The sequence below is a fragment of the Cinclus cinclus genome, chromosome 1, assembly GCF_963662255.1.
Source record: "Cinclus cinclus chromosome 1, bCinCin1.1, whole genome shotgun sequence".
NCBI lineage: Eukaryota > Metazoa > Chordata > Aves > Passeriformes > Cinclidae > Cinclus > Cinclus cinclus.
The window spans coordinates 152178217-152193720 of NC_085046.1; the positions used below are offsets into that span (position 1 = coordinate 152178217).

The 15504-nt window shown below is 53.0% G+C and overlaps 1 protein-coding gene across 1 annotated transcript in view; it reads left to right on the plus strand.

Moving 5' to 3' along the window:
- The window catches only part of SCRIB (scribble planar cell polarity protein), a 95342-nt gene that overhangs the window by 41328 nt on the left and 38510 nt on the right, over positions 1-15504 (plus strand). Inside the window, exons 17-25 of the mRNA XM_062492721.1 lie at positions 3369-3458; positions 4001-4078; positions 5238-5552; positions 6266-6346; positions 10996-11241; positions 11822-11932; positions 13126-13302; positions 13674-13790; positions 15304-15492. Coding sequence (XP_062348705.1) covers positions 3369-3458; positions 4001-4078; positions 5238-5552; positions 6266-6346; positions 10996-11241; positions 11822-11932; positions 13126-13302; positions 13674-13790; positions 15304-15492 — 1404 coding nt within the window. The remainder of the gene's footprint in view (positions 1-3368; positions 3459-4000; positions 4079-5237; positions 5553-6265; positions 6347-10995; positions 11242-11821; positions 11933-13125; positions 13303-13673; positions 13791-15303; positions 15493-15504) is intronic.

Sequence of the window (15504 nt, forward strand, 5' to 3'; positions counted from 1 at the left end):
CTAGTCCTGTGGGTGAGTTTGGAGGGAAAACTTGGTATTTCAGCAGCTCTGAGCTTTGTTTCTGGACCCCTGTGGGTGCCATGGTTGGTCACTGCCTCGGTGTCATCTGTGCCCCTGACAGGCTGCAGGAGTGAGTGATGAGTTGTATGGCACAGCAGCACATTCAGACTGCCCCAAATCTGTTGGGCAGCACCCAGATATCCCTGGCTGCTACTTGGAAGTGAATTTGTCCAGGTGTGCACCGCTTCTGCTGTGTACAGTTACTTCCTGAAAGCTGGGAATTCTTGGGAGGAGCAAGTGAATCTCTTAACAGAGAAGGGTGGGTGGATGAGCTTCAAGGTCCCTTCCCACCCAAACCATTCCATGATTCCATGTTTAAATGCAGTTACACCAAAAACCATATGAAAACTGTGTTGAGGTGGCCCTGGTTCATGTTTGGTATGTCCCCCAAGAGGCTCAGAGCCACAGGCAGGATGGAGGGGAAGGGATGGAAACTGCTTGCCTGGGTGTGGTCAGTGCCAGTGATGGTGAATGGGTTCCTGGTGGGAGCCCAGGGGGAAGGATCAGCTCAAAGCTGATGTGGCAGCTTTTTCATTTTCCCCACTTTCCCCCTGGCACTGCAGCACTTACCTGTGCAGGGCTGGGCCCCTGTTGAAGAGCGGGGAGTGTGGTGCACTCTCCAGAAGGTTTGTCCTTTCTGCAAAGGAAGAAGCACTGAGTTTTGGTGGGAAGCAGCACCAATCAGATCGTTGGGGGAAAAAGCCTCCAAGAGTAAAATACCCAGTGAAGTCCACAGCAGGAGCAATGGCAAGGAGGGAGCTGAGCTGTCCCTGCTGGGGCAGCTCTGTGCTGTGGTTTCAATGCCAGTCCAACATTGTGGCAGTCCAGGCAGCCCAGGAGCAGCCTTAGGAAAGAGGAGCTTTGGGGAACAAACAACTTAAGGGTTTAGTGCAAGAAACAGCCTGAGATGTTGCCTGCAACATCTGCAACATGAAGGGCCATTACAGGCTGCTGGATCCAGGTCCTTCTTCTTAAGGTTCATATTCACATCAGTTACTCTTTCCATAGACCTCAAACAAACATCCACCAATTCAGCTCCTTAGCACACTGTTTTTTGTGGGAGAACTGATTTGCTTTGGAGTTTGAAATATTCTTTTCAGCCTACATATATGTATTTCTAATTCAAGCCCCTTTGCTGCAGTTGTCTCAGTATTTTTGATCTGGCCTGTTTTCTCCGTGGTGTTTTGCTTTTCAGTGTACACTGATGGACAGAAAGTTCTTCTCCCTCAGGCCAGTTGGCTTTTCTGGCAGGTTTCCCCATATTTTTAGTCTGGTTCGCTGAATGTGTGAAATCCAAGGCATTTGTGGTATATCTGTCTTAGTTTACAGCATCAGCTTCCCATGCAGCTGGAAGTGACTTTCTGTGACCAGTGACATCAGACAGTCGTCAGTTGTTGTCCAAAATGATGATCCTGTCCAGTTGTGTTGGGCACTGAGCAGAACCATCAGGTGTATTCCTGGGGAATACCAGGATCCTGCTACTAGACTAGTCTGTACTCCTTGCCTGAAGACCTGGTTTTCTATCATCCTTAGCAGCTTTTGTGTTGGATGTAGAATTACACAATTTCCTGATCACCAGGATCATCATCATCATCAGCTTCTGGCCCTGCACAGAACAACCCCAAAAATCCTCCCATGTGCCTGAGAGCATTGTCCAAATGCTCCTTGAACAATGCAGATGTGAGTCTTTAGAGCATTTCTAGAGTCCAGTGAGTCTGGATGGAAAAACATGGGGTTTGTAATTGGTTCCTAATAGACATGGTCATGCAAGAAGCATTTCTCAGGTCACGAGCTAGTTTGAGTTGGGCTGTCTCAGACATGGTACTGTCTCATCACTACCCCATTTCTGTCTTACTTGGGTATTCCAAAACTTGGAATTTTACTCAATTTCTGGCTCTTGCACCAGAGCCAGTGAACTGATGGTAGATCTAGAATCAGGGGTTTCCCTGGGAAGATCCCAGAGTGTTCTGCTTTGCTGTTAACTGGATATCAAAGGAACTGGCACTTATTTCGTATTTCCTGCAGCGTTTTTTGGGGGAGGTTTTTTTTTTTTTGTTTTGTTTGGTTGGTTGGTTTTGTTTGGTTTTTTTTGTTTGTTTGTTTTTTTGTTGTTGTTGTTTTGGTTTTTGTTTTGTGGGTTTTTTTTCTGGCTTTTGTTTTAAACTTAGCAGAATATGGAGCTCCACAAGACGTTGATTCTGTCATTGCAGAAGAGAGAGTGGGTTGGAAGAGTTAAGGAAGGTGAACTCCTGCTTCCTTTGCTGCCCATGCTGACACTGTGACACTGACACTTGACATCTCTGCAGCAGCCTCTCTCCATCCTGGGCTTTGTTTCCAAAGAGGTGACATGGAGGACAACAAATTTGGTTCTCTAGAGGAGTCTGTGCTCATTTCTGTCCTTACCTCAGCAGCTCCTTGGCCCTGAGAGAGTCCTGTCTATCCTGTTCCTTTCCCTGTATCCTACCACATGCTCCCTGTCTTCCTTCTCGTGACTGTGGCATTGTGAATGGCTCATGCTGGTGTCCTAAAAGAAGCAGCTTCAGGTCAAGTCAGCTCAGCTGCTGGCAGTGGGCATAATTGGGTGTGTAGAGGTGGAAAGTAGGAAGGAGACTTGTAGATTGCTCAGCTGTGATCCTCTGCAGCTGGGGCAGAGGGAAGCAGAGGGTGTGGGCAGAGCAGATGGGGCTTTTTGTACTTGGGTGTTGATTTCCATCAGTACAACAAAACCAGGTATCCATCCGGAGTATTCTGGACAAGGTGCCATCCTTGTCACTGCACACTGTGCTGGGGTGACCTAGAATGCCCCACTGGCTGATGGAATTACACTCAAAGGGAGCCCCATGGCAGAGCCAGGCTGTGGTGTGAACGCTGTCCCTGTTCTGTGACACAGTTCCAGTCCGTGGCTGCCCAGTTTGCTTTGTGGTGGAATCCCCTCCTGCTGTATCCATCGTGAGCAAGCTGACTGTGGGGTCAACACTCAGCTGTGGGATGGGATTTGTGTGTCTCATGTGTTGTGGTGGTGCCTCTGAGGCATGAGTGCCATGGCTCCCCCACAGTTGCCATGCACACCCACAGGTGTCATGGCTCCCCCACAGGTGCCAGAGCTCCCCCACAGGTGCCATGCACACCCACAGGTACCATGGCTCCCCCACAGGTGCCGTGCACACCCACAGGTGCCATGGCTCACCCACAGGTTCCAGAGCTCCCCCAGTGTGCCAGCAGGTGACTGGGAATTGCTGTTTTCTGTTGGAAGAGCCGTCCCCGTAGTGGGTGCCCTGACCCGTGACCACTGTCCCTTCTGCTTCCAGCTGACCCTGACCATCGTGCGGCAGACGGGGGGGCTGGGCATCAGCATCGCGGGGGGCAAGGGCTCCACGCCCTATAAGGGGGACGATGAGGTAAGACCTGTGCTGTGCCACTGCTGACACACCTGCCCTCGGGGACTGGCTCTCCATAGCTGGAGCTTGGGTGTCCTCACTTGTGAGCGTTTGAGGCCGGGTGGGAGCAGCCCTGAATCCCCCCAAAGCCGGAGGCTGGCGGGGTGGAGCAGAGTCCTGGCCCTGAAGCAGGGTGGTCTGACCTGGAGCAGCCTTGGGAGCAGAGGGTTCCTTCCTTCCTTCCCAGCTGTGTCCTGGGGCACCGAGCGTGGGGTTGTTCCCCACCTGGTGGCATCAGCTGTGTCATGCCAGTTCTCCTGGAAGAGGGTTAAGGTGTCATTCCCTGGTCCTGTGTCTTACCTGGGGTCAGCCCTAATGTGGGTTTTCTGTTCCCTTTTCCTGGCTCCTGAGCATGATGATGTGGTTGTCATGTTCCCCTCATTCTGGGTTCAGGACTGGCCAGGGACTGACTCCTCTCCTTGGAGCTCAGGGGGCTGAGGGGTCTTTCCCCTCCAGAGGGGCAAGGAATGGGCTCTCCACATAACAGATGGTTTTGTTTCCAGGGCATCTTTATTTCCCGTGTGTCTGAGGAGGGTCCTGCAGCTCGTGCAGGGGTCCGTGTTGGCGACAAGCTTCTGGAGGTAAGGACTTGACTTCTGTGACGAAGTAAATGCTTCTGATAAGTTGGAGTGGAGGTATGAGGATTGGGAATGGATTTGCATCACATATGTTATAGACCAAATTAAACATTAGGAGATGTGTAAGAGCTAAACAAAATCCCTTTGGCTCAGAGATTGTTTTTTTAATTTATGCTACCGTGAATCTTCCATTGCTTTATAAGCTCCTGCATTTACTCTGGCCCAGCTCTGAAGTGTTGTGTGACCCACGTGTGAAGAAATCCATCCCCAGTGAGCTGAGCTCTGCCTACCTGGGCGGGCAAAAGCGAACCCTTACCTAGGGAGCCAGCCAGGGGAATTGTTTAGGTGGGAGGGGACCTTAAAGCTCATCTCATTTCACCCCTGCCATGGGCGGGGACACCTCCCACTAGACCAGGTTGCTCCAAGCCCCATCCAACCCAGGCTGCCTGGGCCTGATCACCTGGTTCTCCCTAACGTGCCGCACTGCAGGTGATCTGCTCTGTGACATTCCCCACACTGAGGGATGTCACACTGCCAGCTCCAGGTGTTTCTGTGGTGTAAGCTGGGGGATGTCATATCCGGAAGGTGAACAAGGGTCAACCTGAGTTGTTTTGAATTTTGCTGAATTTTGTTGGTGGAGATGGTTCTGTGGGGGGTTATTTGTCTGGGATGTTGCCTGTAGGTATGATAGCAGTGTAGGGAATTTAGGATTCCCTGTGCAGAAGGAACTCCTCTGAAAAGGCCTTTCCTTGGTTGCCCTGGCCTGGGACAATTAGCAGGTGATGTGGGAATGCATGAAAACTTCCCAGAGGTCTGGGCACACCTGTGGGAGCAGGGCCCAGGTGGGGTGTGGCAGGGCTGAGCCAGTTCCTTCAAGCAGCAGTGGCTGAGTTTGGGACTTTTGTGAGGTTTGGAGCTTTGTGTGAGGTTTGGGGCCGTGTGTGAGGTTTGGGGCCGTGTCTGAGGTTTGGGGCCGTGTGTGAGGTTTGGAGCTTTGTGTGAGGTTTGGGGCCGTGTGTGAGGTTTGGGGCTTTGTGTGAGGTTTAGAGCCACGTGTGAGGTTTGGGGCTGTGTATGAGGTTTGGGATTGTGTGTGAGGTTTGGGGCTGTGTGATGTCAGGGCTCTGTATCAGGCTGGGGCTCTGTCCCTCTGTGCCCCCAGGTGAACGGCGTGTCCCTGCACTGTGCCGAGCACCACGTGGCCGTGGAGGCTCTGCGGGGCTCGGGGAGCTCGGTGTCCATGACGGTGCTGCGGGAGCGGATGGTGGAGCCAGAGAACGCCATCACCGTCACCCCTCTGCGCCCCGAGGACGATTACAGCCCCCGGGAGCGGCGCGGGGGGCTGCGCTTCCCCGAGAGCCCCGAGGCAGCACCGGCCACCGAGAGATTCTCCACCTGCCTCATGCGCAATGAGAAGGGCCTCGGCTTCAGCATCGCTGGTGGCAAGGGCTCCACTCCTTACCGGGCTGGAGACATGGTCAGTCCTGATCCCCCAGGATTCCCAAACCTTCCTCATCCCTGGGCACGCAGCAGTGCAGCCTGGCCTTGGGCTGGTGAGCCAGGTGGTCTCTGAGAGCCAGGCGTTCTTATGTCAGGGAATCATGGAATTCCAGTATGGTTTGGGTTTGGAGGGACCTTAAACCTCACCTATTCCATCCCCTTGTCTTGGCCAGGTTCCACTGTCCCAGGTTGCTCCAAGCCCTGCCCGCCATGGCCTTGAACACTTTCAGGGATGGGGCAGCCACAGCTTCTCTGGGCAACCTGTGCCAGGGCCAAAGCACCCTCACAGGGATCAATTCCTTCCCAGTATCCCATCTAACCCTGCCCTCTGGCAGTGGGAAGCCATTCCCCCTTATGCTGTCACTCCAAGCCCTTGTCCCAAGTCCCCGTCCTTCTTTTTTATAGAAGGAGGGGGGCTGGGGCTCCCAATCCATGCCAGTGACATCTAATCCTACTGCTGCCCTCTTGGCACAGATTCCAGGCTCGGGGCCACGGGAGGGCTTTGCTGCCAGAGGCTCTGGGAGCAGAGGTTTGTGTGGAGTGGGGAACAAACGGGAAGCGTCAGGGTAGGGGCAAGGTCTGTGGAGGGGAGAGGACTGGGACCTGCCTGGTGTCTGGGAACAGGTTTGGAGAGCCAGGCTCAGGTGAGGGAAAGCCCAGGCCGCTCTGACCTTCCTGACTGTGCCCCAGGGGATCTTCATCTCCCGGATTGCAGAGGGTGGTGCGGCCCACCGGGATGGGATCCTGCACGTCGGAGACCGAGTCATCTCGGTGAGTGTGTGTGCAGGGAAGGGGCTGGCTCAGCCCGTGCCCTTCCTTGTGCAGGGGCTGCTTCTCTGTTACTGGAGCTGGATTTTGGGGCTCCTTTCTTCAGCTCCTGAGACTTCTGGGAGAGCATTTCATTTGGGTGGTTGTGCCCTATCTGATGGTAGGTGCAGTTACACCTCACCTTTCCCCAGATGCTTTATGCAGGTACATTCCCCAGGAATGGCATGGAGGGAGGGGACCCGGCAGCGCTGCCCCAGCCTGGTGTCCCTCTGGAGCCCGGGCTGCAGCTGGGGGCTTGGCCACGGGGAGAGGGGGGGCCCCTTGGGACACAGTGGGGCGGCAGGGTCAGCGTGGGCTGGAGCAGAAGGAGCTGCCCAGGGGTGCTGTGGAGCAGTGCAGGGGTACCTCAGTGCTTCTCTGCTTCACCTGGAGCTCTGGCCTCAGCCTCCCGTCCTGTCCATGTGGATCTCACTGCTCTCACCTCGTGTCTCTGCCTCCCCTCCTGCCGGAGCTCTCATGAGCTTCCCGACCCCTTCCCACGCTCGCATGCTGCCTCTGAGGGAACCCTCCAGATCCTGCTGCTGGTGGTGGGTTTCTGGCCCAGCTGCTGTGGTAAGAGCACGTGTTACCACAGTGCTGGCGTGAGTAAACACTGATACAGCCTCGTCAGTGCTGGCTTCTGTCTGCTCTATCCCTGGGCTGGGGCTGTGTTGTATTTCCTCAGGCGCAACATTTTAGTGGAACTTGGGCCCAGCTCTGACACTGATATCGTGGCAGGAAGCTTGAACTGGGATAGCATCTCTCCCTCCCTTCTACTGCTCCCCACTCCCCAGAATCAAGCTCTGACCCTGATTAATGCCAGACAGACTGAATTATTTTGGAGATTTGCTCATGTTTTGATGCTCCATGGTATGGAGGCAGTACTGAGGCCCATTATTTGGGGCTGGTTTGCTCGACCTGTGGAAAAAGGAGACACAAAAAACAGATTCAAAAGTCAAACCTGTCTCCATCCTGCTTCAGTAGCTCTATTTATATCCATAGGCAGCTTCATAGGAAAAGCAGATCTAATTCCCTAGTAATAGCTTGCAGCGTATTCCTTATGGGATGTGTGATCTCAGGGCTTACAGAGTTAGAGCCTCTGCCAGATTTTGACATGGCAGAGGCGTTGCTGTCATTATTGCTGACACCCTGAGTGGGGTACCCTTGGTTACCTGTGCTGATATATGTGTGACCATACAGGTTTGGTGCTGAGCACCAGCTGAAGCTCAGATCCCATGCTCACCTCTGATGAGTGCAGGAACATGTCACCTTTTAGAACACTCACCAGGACTACTCCCAGAACTTCCAAGCCTGCTTACCACACTCTTTCAAAGCAGCAGTTGCCAATTTTTATTGGAAGGCTTCCATGATGCCATGATTTCTAGGATGTGGGTGCAGGTTACCTGTACCTGCAGTGGGAAGGGGAGGACCCTCGCTCGGTAGAGGGCTCATGGGTCCCACAGGCAGGACCCATTTCCAAAGCCATGGTCTCCTGGTCATGCTCAGCTCTCACTTTGCCAAAGAATTCTGTTTTCTTAAGAAAATAAATACAGCACAGCTCCCTGCTCTTCCCCTGTGCTCTAAATCCTCCTGGGCTTCTGCTCAGGAGAACTGGGATTGCTCCTTTGCCTTTCTTAGGGGAGCTTTAGGTACATGGATTGAAGAGCCCAGCCTAGGTCTCCCCTTAGTTAACAGCCCTCAACATGCCCCAGTGACTGTCACTCCCTCCCCAGTGTTCCTGTGTCTCTTGGGAGTCATTTTTGTGGGGGGAGTGCTGGAGAGCTGGAGTTGTGGGACGGGAATGTAGCAGGGAGGGTGCAGGATTGGAAGCAGTTCCTAAGGGCAGCTAATTTTTTGGGGGATGGGACTAGGAAGAAAACTGATTGTTTAGGGAGGTTTAGGATAGTGGTTGGTGACACATGAAGTCCTAATGAGGCAGTGTGTCCCTTAGAGATTTGCCAGGATAATGTAATTCCCTGGCACACAGAGAACCATGTGGATCAGGGAAAGGACAGATACTGTCCCTTCCCCATGGCACTTGCTGCATGCCTGGCCTTGCTCTCTAGCTAGATAAAGGCCATGGAAAATGAGCTGCCCAAAAGCTGTGTAGCCACCAGGATTGCCAGCTAGTGGAGAGCTACTGGGTGAAAAGCACCAAGGGCTGTGACTTTTGAGACACCTCTTGACCCCTGGAGTCCTGTGGCCTGGTCCCTGCTCTAGGGAGGCATCGCTGTGCCCTTATGGTCCAACCCCATCTGACCACTGTCATCCCTCCAGGGGCAGGAAAATAGCAGAGGGGATGTGAGCAGAGAGATGAGAGTGGGTCGTGCTGTAGGTCTGTGTGTGCAGCACCATTGCAGTGTCATAGGGTCAGAGCAGGGCTTGGGTTGGAAGGGACCCTAAAGATCATCTTGTTCCCACTCAGTGAGTATGTTTGGCCTTAATCTGGTGATAGAGCCAAGGAGCCAAGTCTCTTTCGTTCTGCCTTTGTTAATCATCAGAGCACCCGAGGAATCCTCCCTTCCTAGTCCCCTGGACACACAGCTGCTGCTTTCCCTGCTCCCAGGTGCAGCCATCAGCAGGAATAAATGACTACAGACACAGCTGGTCCCAGCTCACAGAGGCAGGAGGGGAGCAGTGCCTTTACAGGTGCACACCTGAGCACAGGTAGTGCTCACAGGGCAGGAACAACAGCCAGCTTCTCCCTGGTCCTGCCCTCTGGCTCGTGGGGATGCAGCTTGCTGGTGGAAGGTCCACACATCCTCCCTCCCTCCAGCAAATGCTCCTGTCTGCAGTTCTCCAGCCTCTGCTCCAAGCAGCGAGGTCTTTCCAGGCTCTTTGGTCAGATCCCAAGCCTTTCATCCAGCTTCTGGGACACCTCTCGAGTCTTCCCTCGTTTTGGATTCCTTCTTGCTGGCTAGTCCAGCTTGAATTTTTACCAGTAGCTTTCACACATGTGCCCAGACCAGGGTGAATTGACACAGTAAATACAGAATGTGGGGAGAAGGCAGAGCAGATGTAGACTCAGGCCCAGGGCTTGGCCAGACCAGCACTGACCAGCAGCCTCTTGTTCTCCCCTGTATTTCCCTGTGCTTGTTCCTCACCTCCAGTCCTCTTTCTGTTCTGCTAAACGTCCCATAACAAGTGCTGCATATTCCCACAACACCTCCTTCAAGCTTCCTGCAGCCACTTAGCCCTTTCCTACAAGAGATGTGCTGACACAGCCCCTTGTAAAGTCCATTTCTCCTGTGAATCGGTTTGGCTGCATTTCTCTAATGTGGGTGATTCCTTTGGGGGATTGTTTTTGGTGAGTGCTTTAAGGATCCATTGGGACTGTCTGAGCTGTGTGTCTGTCACCTGCATTGGTTAAGGGCTGTGCACCTGTGTGGTTAATTTGTTACTTTTCCTGCTTGATGCCATGCCCTGTGCTCAGCAGCCACTGCCCAGGTCCCTTTTATCCTTCCTTTTTTTGTGGGCATGTGCCAGCTGCTGTTCATGCCAGAGGTGTCCCTCTGAGGACAGTGCTCTCAGCAGAGGTGACACTGGAATTCCCAGGACAGGGCAGGGCTGCTTGTGCATTTTCCTCCTTGTCCTAAGGAGAGCAGTACCCACAGCTGTGGGTGGGACAGGACAGATGGGGTGAGTGCTGGGAGAGTCTCCACAAAGCCCTGGCATGTGGTGCATGCCAGCTTAGTCTAGAAAGTGCTCTCTGTAAAGGAGCTGGGGAGTAATAATATTTCTGGGAATTGGGCAGGGGGGAGTTGCTGTGACTGTTACAGTCACGTTGTTATTTCATGAGCTGATCAAAGCCCATCTTGGCAGCTCCTTTTTTCATGTCATTACTGTTCATTTTGAAAGCTTTTCCAGAACCTAATGACTAGAAACTTTTAATTTTTCAGCTTCAACTTTTTCCTGTCAAGTTTTGTTGTTTTGGCTGTGTTCTCTCAGCTCAGCTCTCCTCAGGTTTCTGCCCCTTGTACAACCATGAACAGTCACATCCTTTCTAGTGCTTTAAGTTTCTAGGAATGTAGTTTTAAATCTTAATTTTGTAGGAAAGGCTGGCTGTCCTTTCAAATCTCTCTAACTGGGGTCACTTCTAATGCCTTAGGGGTGGCATCTCCCCCAGGTTACCATGGCCTTGCCCACCGTGGGCAGGCCATGGTGCAGTGACCAGTGACAGGTCCTGTCACCCATCACATCGTGCTTGCAGTGTCTGTGTGGGGGCTTTGGGTGGCCGATGAGGGCGGATGCTCAGTGACAATGCAGCAGGCGCATTGGCACGTGCTTGTGTTGTGGCACTGCTACCACAATCTCTGGTATTGCTTCTCCCGTGGTGAGACATTTGGCTGCAGGAGGTGGAACATCACACCTGGGCTGCGTGGTCCCCACGTCGGAGGTGTGCAGGGAACGTGGGAAAGGGTCAGGAAAGCTGACTAGGAAGGGAATTGGGATCAGTGGGAATGAGCAGGTGCCTGCGTCCCTTTGCCAGGTCGGAGGGAGCTGGGAGAGGTACAAGGTGCTTTGGGGTACAAGCCTTTGGGCAGGAGCCCCGTGCCAGCAGGACAGGGCTCCCCAGGGGCTCTGTCTGACGCCAAGTTTGCGGGTTGTTCTAGATCAATGGGGTAGACATGACAGAAGCCAGGCATGATCAGGCCGTAGCGCTGCTTACCGCGGCCTCCCCCACCATCGTGCTGCTGGTAGAGCGAGAGGGCGCGGAGCAGCCCGGCGAGGGGGGCTCGCCCCGGGGCCGCATGCACTCCCCCCCACCCCCAGGCCCCGGGGACAGCCACAGCCCGCCCGAGGACACGGCGCCGAGGAACCACCTGTGCAAAGGGCTGGAGGATCAGTACCCTGTCGAGGTGAGCCTGGCTTTGGGCTGGGGATGCTGCAGTCCTGGCTGTGTTCTGCTTGAAGGATCGGTGTTGGGATGGGGGCCAGCCTGCTGGGCTGCCGGGGCCTGGAGATGTCACTGTAGAAAGGCTTGGGCTTGGGGTGGAAGGGACCTGCAAGCCCATCCAGACCCACCCCCTGACGTGGGCAGGGACACCTTGCACTATTCCAGGTTGCTCCAAGCCCCATTCAACCTGGCCTTGAAAACTTCCAGGGATGAAGTAACCACAGCTTCTCTGAGCAGTCTGTGCCAAGGTCTCCCCACCCTCATAGGGAAGGATTTCTCCCCTGTGTCCCATCTAACCCTACCCACTCTCAGGGGATCCCATTCACCCTTGTGTTACTCCAGGCCCTTGTCCAAGATCCCTCTCCAGCTCTCTTGCAGCCCCATACTAGCTCCTCTCCAGGTTGCAGAGTCCCACATGGGGAGCCCCTTGTCCCCTGAGTGTTCACCTTTGCTCACCCATGCAAAACACCCCTGGCTCCATGTTTGTCTATGTCCGTGGTCCGTATGTGATATCCTTTGACACTGCTTCTTGTTCCCCTAAGGAAATTCACCTGGTCAAAGCAGGTGGTCCCCTGGGCCTCAGCATCGTCGGAGGCAGTGACCATTCCAGTCATCCCTTCGGGATTCATGAGCCAGGTGTCTTCATCTCCAAGGTAGAGTCCCAGGAGAGCTGCTCTGAGTGTTCCTGAGCTGTTGATTGTTGGGATTAAGGTGAAGGATTTTGATGTGAGTCCAGATGTACAAGATGGATTTGTGAAATGAGGGCACAGGAGAGGGATGTGTGAAGGGTTGTTTGTACTGGATGTGCTGCTGCTGGAGCCATCTGAGGGCATGTAAAAGCCTCAAACCTGTATAATCCGTGTTGAGCCCTTTGGAAGGATCCCAGTTAGCTTTTGAAATTGCTGAGTTCATGTTGGCTTTAATGAGTCCTAGGAAGATGCTGACATTGCAGAAAGCCAGTCATTACTGGGAAAGTGCTGATGGCATGAGTGTGTGACTACTGGGGTGCCCACAGCTGCTCTGCTGCACTCAGGCCAGCGTCCTTTGATCCCACATTCCTATTCCAGTGGTGATATCAGCTCATGCCATTCAGGGGCAGCACACAGGCTGGCCACTGGCTGCAGCCCATTCCCTCACAGTCTTCCACATCCACGCTCATTAAAATAGGGATGCTGGAGAAGACATATCTGCTGAGCCCTTTCTACTTCCTGACTTCTCTTGTCACGTGGAGATGCTGAACCTGACTCCTCTGACACCCGTGGCTGGGTTCACACCTTGTCAAGGGCTGTTTGGAATTATAGGAGTGATGCCTCCCAAGTCTCTGCCTTCATGTGCCCATTTCTTGCAGTGCATCAGCAGGTCAGTGAGGCAGGATTTGTTCTTCTCAAAGCCAACTAACTCTTTCCCACCATCGCTGCTTGCCCATGTGCTCACAGATTTCACCCTTTCCTTGCTGACTCTTTAATTTCACCAAGAGCCCAGGTTTGGTTATATGTTCAGACCCTCTGTAGCTCTCAGGAGCCCCTGTAGAGCACTGGGTGAGGACTGGAGTAGTACTGGTGCTGTCAGTTCTGGTTACAGTCACAGGCAAAATAATGGCAACACTGGCACAGGATTTGTTCAGATTAAATTTGGAATATGAGAATAACACATGGAATAACACTTCAAAGCACATCCCACTTCATTCTTTGCCAGTGTTCCCAGTTATGTCACCTCTTAGGGAATTTTGTCTGCAGAGAGAGGAGTCAGAATAGGCCTGCAGGGTGTTGGAGGATGCCCAGGGACACAATCACATCTCCAGGGAGAGATGGATTTCCCTCCTGTAGCTGTGTGGATGTCTCTGCAGGTCATCCCGCGGGGGCTGGCGTCGCGCAGCGGGCTCCGCGTAGGGGACAGGATCCTGGAGGTGAACAGCATCGACCTGCGCCACGCCACGCACCAGGAGGCTGTGAATGCACTGCTCTCCAACGCCCAGGAGCTCACCATGGTGGTCCGCAGGGACCCTCCTCCACCTGGGATGCAGGTGGGTGCCGAGTCAGGGTTGGGGGGAGTCACACAGGGTGGTTTCTGGGGGCAGTTTCTTAGCAGGCTGGAGCTCTGGGACTAGGATACAACCACACTCCTGGTTGGAATTTCCTTCTCCTTTGGCAGAATCCAGTCTCTTTTAAGTGCATCTCCAGCTGGGACGTGGTGAGGATCTCTTGCCATGGCCTTGATGACTTTGTCATCAGGGAACAGAAAGGGGCAGGTCCTCACCAACAGGAATATGAGGGTCAGATGAGGGATAGGGCTAATTCAGGCCCTTATCAGGACATTCAGAATTGTGGTCACTCCGAGGAGTGTTCCTTCAGCTGAACTTGGCCCAGAAACAAGGAGATTCTTCTCTGTTTCCAGGAAATATGCATTGAAAAGGCTCCAGGAGAGAAGCTGGGCATCAGCATCCGGGGTGGAGCAAAGGGCCATGCTGGCAATCCATTTGATCCCACTGATGAAGGCATCTTCATCTCCAAGGTACCAGAGCAGCACTCTGCAGGCACTGCCAGGGAGAAGGGTGATGCCTGGGGAATGTTGAAATGTGCTCTGAGCTTTCACTGATGCATCAGTTCTGGAGATTCTCCTTCCAGCACTGCAACAAGTCCTTGTCCTTTCATATTTCCTCCTCTACAACAGCTACATAGTTTCTTATTTTATTTCCTGCTTGCCTTATTTTGCTTTGTGTTTCTTCTTTTGCGTTTTGTTTTTTTTTCCTCTAGTGCAAACCCACACATCTTTCCTTGTACCCAAATTCCTACTGGTCCCCCTGTGCCTGTGGCTTCCTGCCCCCTTAGACGTGCAAGCTCTTTCCCCCTTCCATGGAAAGCATCAGGAATTCCTAATTTTTTCTCCTGTGCCATGCACTTGTGTGTAACTTTTTTTTCTTGTTCAACTTATGCCTATGCTTACCAATTTATGCTCCTCCCAGCCCTTTCCAAAAAGTTTTTATTGCTGCTTCTTTGCTGGCAGCAGAGCACAGCAATAAGTGGTGTCATTTTGGTCTTGCTGCTGACAAAGAAGACTCTGGGTGTTCTCCTTAGTGTCACTGGTTCCCTCTTCAGCTTTTTGGGGCAGAAACTGATGGGAGTTATCCTCATGGCTGAAGACACTCCATAATTGGCAGTCAGCCCTGTTGCTGTTGGTTGCTGTTAAGGCATGGGAACATTCAGCATTTGTTGTTATGTGTCTGTAACTGTTTTATCTGAGTTCTAAAGTTAAAAGAATAAATTCCCTCTTTCAGAGTGACAGTTGCACATTCACCTGGGACGTTTGTAACAGCAGGAAAAGAAAACCTGAGATTATTCTAACTGACAGTTATTTTGAGTAATTGGGTTTTGTCTCCTGCAGCGTTTCAGTATTTGGGGGTTGGAAGGGTCACACTTTAGCTATGGCACAGAGTTAGTTTACCCCATCTCTCCTTCCTGTTTTTCCCAATACTTGTTTTAGCCTACAGACAACCAAAATCCTGAACTTTCCTGCTCTCCCTTGAGCTGTGTTACTCCCCTCAGCCTCTCTTACCTGACCTATCCAGAGGGGTTTTCCTGCCTCTGATTTTCCATGGATATTTGTGGTAACCAAGAGACAAAATGGTGCTTTTCTTCTCCTTTGCATCCCTGCCTCCTTCCTCCTTAGTTTGTCTTCATTTGCATTTCCATTGTGTCTCTCTCCCACCACAAAATGTGAGATGCATTTCTGGGAGATGCATCATGATGTGACAGCTTTTCCTTCTCACTTGTTTCTTTCCTTGGGACAACACATTTCAAATTCACATTCTTTTATCTCACATACAAGATTCTTCCACACCCGTTCCCTCCACCAGCCTGCACAGGATCTGTCCTGTCCGTGGTACCTCCAGATGCTTCCCCTGACTTGCAGCTGCAGGCTGTGGTCCCGTTCCCTGTGTGTGTTGTCCACTCCTCCCCACCACGGCCCCCACGCTCTCCTGTCTGCTCCTTTGGCTGCCCAAAGATGACCTTTTGGTGTGTTCCAGGTGAGCTCCTCCGGGGCTGCTGCCCGGGACGGCCGCCTGAAGGTGGGGATGAGGATCCTGGAGGTGAACCACCAGAGCCTGCTGGGCATGACGCACACGGAGGCCGTGCAGATCCTGCGGGGCGTGGGCGACGCGCTGCTCGTGCTGGTCTGCGACGGCTTCGACCCCAAGGCTGCGGCTGCCATCGAGGTGAGTACTGCA